General features: G+C 39.5%; 1 protein-coding gene and 1 long non-coding RNA gene across 4 annotated transcripts in view; one reads left to right on the top strand and one right to left on the bottom strand.

The window, feature by feature from the left end:
• Positions 1-5,000, top strand: part of LOC138009560 (uncharacterized) — a 441,051-nt gene that overhangs the window by 11,084 nt on the left and 424,967 nt on the right. The window lies entirely within an intron of this gene.
• LOC138009550 (tetratricopeptide repeat protein 28-like) overlaps positions 1-5,000 on the bottom strand; it is a 19,988-nt gene that overhangs the window by 2,071 nt on the left and 12,917 nt on the right. For all 3 annotated transcript variants that reach the window (XM_068856625.1, XM_068856623.1, XM_068856624.1), the window contains one exon: positions 1-3,529. This exon is cut by the window's left edge and continues 227 nt beyond it. In XM_068856625.1, the coding sequence (XP_068712726.1) occupies positions 1-3,461 (3,461 nt within the window). In that variant the 5' untranslated portion in view covers positions 3,462-3,529. The remainder of the gene's footprint in view (positions 3,530-5,000) is intronic.

Here is a 5,000-nt window from a genome sequence, read left to right as displayed (position 1 = left end):
GCACACAAGAAAGCCCTTGCAATTCCCACCACTCCCTCAGACTTCACTTCTCCCCGGCCACTGTGACAACAGCTCAGCACAACTAGTCTTGCTCGAAGAGAAATTCTCTGAACATCCGACATTTTCAAAATGAAGTCTTCCTCTTTGGGGATTGGCGATTTCCGTTCGGTATTTGGGGCTAAAGCAATTTCTCCCGTTTCTTGGCATCCATGTGCTGCAATGTGAACTAAAGCAACTGACTTCATACTTTTCAGCACTTCAGCTTTCGTGGCACTTTTTCCAGTCAGCGGTGTGGTCTGAAGAAGTTGTCCAATCATCTCTACCTCTTGTTTTGCGCACGAAAGCTGTTCCAAAATGAGCTCCCCTTTCTCGTTAGTAACTTCCTTCAACCACGGATCACCTACAAGTAGTGCTCCAGTCTTCCTGTGGAAGTCTTCAGGTGCACCAACGATCACATTAAAAGCGGTCAACGAGGGAACAGTGCGAATCCTGATAGATTCACTCAATGCAGAATATGGAGCCAAGCAAAATGGTCCATCAGGAACAACGATTAACTCATTTCCTTGGAGCAAGTCTGCAACTGGCTCGAGCAAGACATCATACAACGGTTGTAAAGAGTTAATAGAGGATGAAGATGGTAGAACTGTTTTCGCACTGATAGGTTTTTTGCTGCAAGACAGGTCACTGCGCAGTGGATCCAAAGAACGATTCTCGCATCTGACACCATCCCTTACGCCGATCCCTTTCAAAATAGTTTCCATCAACAAATCAGCACTTCCATTCGCGATTTCGTTTTGCCGAAAGGTGATCTTGCTGTCTTTTCTTAACACCCAAAACGTGATCTTGTTCTTGTCAAGTGCCACAAAAACGGCTTGTGAAGGTAATGAGGCTGCAAGAGTTTGATTCGGAGCAATTGGAGAAAATGACCGAGAGTCAATGCCGTATTGATCTTTCAAAATATCTATCAAAGCCTGTGCTCGACCGTTCTCAGCAGCATACAAAGCTTCTTCAATCTCTCCTTTCTTCAAAAGTGTCCTCCACAGAGCAGTGTATGACATGTGATAAGAATCACGAAAACGTATTTTCCATTCATCTTCTGACTTCAGACTACGCCTTGTTTCATCAAAATGTTTTATACTCAAACGATAACAATTGAGTGACTTACTCAAGGAACCCAACAATTCATGATCACGACCTTGGGAATACCACGCATGTCCCTCTTGTAGACAGTCTCCAATTTCCTTGAAAATACTAAGACTGTGTTCATGGTACTCAATGGCTTGTTTAAAATTACCTAGATTTGAATAGGCATTTCCCAGATTGGCATAGGCTGATCCCTCGCCAGTTCTATTCCCTGCTTCTTTAGCAATACTAAGATGTTTTTCGTAGTACTCAATGGCTTGTTTAAAGTTACCTAGATTACGATAGACATTTCCCAGATTTCCATAGGTTGATCCCTCCTCAACCCTCTTACCTACTTCTTTTGCAATACTGAGATGTTTTTCGTAGTACTCTATGGCTTTTTTAAAATTACCTAGACTAAGATAGGCATTTCCCAGATTTCCATACGTTGATCCCTTCCCAGCTTTATTCCCTACTTCTTTAAAAATATTAAGATCTTTTTCGTAGTACTCAATGGCTTGTTTAAAATTACCTAGACTAAGATATGCATTTCCCAGATTTCCATGGGCTGATCCCTCCCCAGACCTATCACCTACTTCTTTTGCAATACTAAGATGTTTTTCGTGGTACTTAATGGCTTGTTTAAAATTACCTAGACTAAGATACGCATTTCCCAGATTTCCGTGGGCTGATCCCTCCCCAGACCTATCACCTACTTCTTTTGCAATACTAAGATGTTTTTCGTGGTCCTCAATGGCTTGTTTAAAATCACCTAGACTAAAATAGGCATTTCCCAAACTTCCATAGGCTGATCCCTCCCCAGCCCTATCCCCTACTTCTTTTGCAATACAAAGACGTTTTTCGTGGTACTTAATGGCTTGCTTAAGATTACCAAGATCGCAATAGGTATCTCCCAGATTTCCATAGGCTAATCCCTCCCCAGCCCTATCCCCTACTTCTTTTGCATTACTAAGATGTTTTTTGCGGTACTCCATGGCTTCTTTAAAATTACCTAGATTGTCATAGGCATTTCCTAGGTTTCCATAGGCTGACCCCTCCCTAGCCCTATTACCTACTTCTTTTGCAATACTAAGATCTTTTTCGTAGTACTCAATGGCTTGTTTAAAATTACCTAGACTAAAATGGGCATTTCCCAGATTTCCATAGGTTGATCCGTCTCCAGCCATATTACCCACTTCTTTTGCAATACTAAGATGTTTTTTGTAGTACTCAATGGCTTCTTTAAAATTACCTAGTCTATGATAGGTATTTCCCAGATTTCCATAGGTTGATCCCTCTCCAACCCTATCCCCTACTTCTTTAGAAATACTAAGCTGTTTTTCGTGGTACTCAATGGCTTGTTTAAAATTACCAAGATTGCAGTAGGCATTCCCCAGATTTCCATAGGCTGATCCCTCCCCAGTCCTATCCCCTACTTCTTTTGCAATACTAAGATGTTTTTTGTAGTACTCAACGGCTTGTTTAAAATTACCTAGATTGTGATAGGCATTTCCCAGATTTCCATAGGTTGATCCCTCCCCAGCTTTATCCCCTACTTCTTTCGCAATACTAAGATGTTTTTCACAGTACTCAACGGCTTGTTTAAAATTACGTAGACTAAGATAGACACTTCCCAGATTTCCATAGGTTGATCCCTCCCCAGCCCTATCCCCTACTTCTTTAGCAATATTAAGATGTTTTTCGTAGTACTTAATGGCTTGTTTTAAATCACCTAGACTAAAATAGGCTTTTCCCAAATTTCCATAGGCTGATCCCTCCCCAGCCCTATTACCTACTTCTTTTGCAATACTAAGATCTTTTTCGTAGTACTCAATGCCTTGTTTAAAATTACCAAGATTGCAGTAGGCATTCCCCAGATTTCCATAGGCTGATCCCTCCCCAGTCCTATCCCCTACTTTTTTAGCAATTCTAAGATGTTTTTTATAGTACTCAATGGCTTGTTTAAAATTACCTAGACTAAGATAGGCACTTCCCAGATTTCCATAGGTTGTTTCCTCCCCAGCCCTATTCCCTACTTGTTCAGCAATATTTAGATATTTTTCGTAGTACCGAATGGCTTGTCTAAAATTACCCAGACTAAAATAGACATAGCCCAGGTTGTCATAGACTGCTCCCTCCTCAGCCCTGCAGCCTATTTCTATGAAAATATGTAATGCTTGTGCATATTTTTTTATGGCCTGTTGATAATCAGGTAGGTTGAGGTAAGCAACGCCGAGATGAAAATGAGCCCTTCCTTCAAGATGCCTGTCTTCTGTACTTATCGCAATGGCAAGCTCTAGCATTCGCTGCTCTACAGCCTCTAACTTCCCATCTACCATTCTTCAATAACTAAATGACAATTAAACCTTTTTCGATGAGATGATCCAATGTCAAATCAAGGATGAAGCTGGAAGGAAAGAAAAGTAAAGATACTTGATGTTTAATCTGCTTTTTAAAGCAATAAAAGGTAAGGGAATATCAGGTATTCTGTGTTACCAAGTCATTCTCTCGTAACGGTGAGATCGATGGTACTGAAAATTGCCCATTGCTGTTCATTACGTATTTTACCACTCAGTCCTAGTTTTTTAAGTTTTCAAACCACTGTAGAATCTTTCCGTGAGGATTTTTAATTTTGTAATTTTCATTCTTGCCAATGCATCCTCGCTTATTCTCCTCCTAAAAGTTTTAAGCCGAATCTGAAAACTTCTTTTGGCCCTTAGCCATGCAAATTTTCAGTGGGGAGCAAAAGCTGTTTGTTTTAAAATTATAAGTGGCGGAATAGACCATTTTACAAGTGTGTGCTTAGTATAGTTACCAGGCCTATCAATGGAAGTGAGGCTAAAGTTGACCTTGTTTTCATAGAAACCTCACTGCTTTTCTTATGTAAATTCCAAACTGTTAGTAAGAGAAGATCATTAACATAAGAAAAGCATGGAGGTCTGTATCATGACAAGGTCAACTCCAACCTCACTTTCATTTAAAGGCCAGGTAACTAAGCACATAACTGTAAACAAAATTCTATTATCGAGTTTTCGAATGGTCATAAAATCTCTTATCATTTTACATAATTTTTTTACTTTTGTATGTCGATTTCCAAAAGCCCGGCGACCCAAAGTGGTAATCCCCCAAGAGATGGCATCAGGGTCTCACACTTTATACATCAGTACATACTTAATATATAGATTTAGCCAAGCCTAAGAGCGGGGCTCCCTGGTTATTTATTCTTAATGCCTGTAGGGTTAGTGAAAATAAAAGGTTTCGAATAGTCTGCATTTTGATGTTTCGGGTTGCTGGTTTAATAATTAAATCATTTTCTTTCTTTTCTTCGATAGAAAAATTTATTGCTTAACTAGTGAATTCCAAGGTTCATTTTACGCTAAAAACCGATATCGCATGAATCACGAAGCCATGAGTACGATATCGATTGTGAAATTTACTTTGGAATTCACCAGTTTGGCAATGAATTTTTCTTGAACTGCATGAGTTTCAAAAGAAAAGAAGCGCACCCTCAGCGAGCGAATGGAAAAGGAAAAATGCCATTTCAGATTCAACTGTCAATAACCAGCGAATGGGAATCACGCTAAAATTAGAAGCCATAAAAAAAAAAACTTTGTCAGTTCAAGGTCAAAAAAAAGTTTTACTGATGTACTTTATTCCACTTTGTCTCTAGAAACGAGATCATTCACATTTTGATGTATTTCATTGAAACACGCCAGGTTGGCTTGGAACAAGAATCGGCAAAATACGGCAATGCAACCAAGAAAGAACAAACTTCAAACAAGATCCGCTCCAACACTTAAATAATGTTTAGGTGCTTTAAACAAACTTCTGAAAACATAAGCTAGTGAAAGTTCCCACTAATTTTACGAGAACACATT

Source organism: Montipora foliosa, chromosome 7, assembly GCF_036669935.1.
Source record: "Montipora foliosa isolate CH-2021 chromosome 7, ASM3666993v2, whole genome shotgun sequence".
NCBI classification, from domain to species: domain Eukaryota; kingdom Metazoa; phylum Cnidaria; class Anthozoa; order Scleractinia; family Acroporidae; genus Montipora; species Montipora foliosa.
The sequence above is the reverse complement of the archived record's forward strand: the minus strand, read 5'-3'. Positions and strand labels throughout refer to the sequence as shown.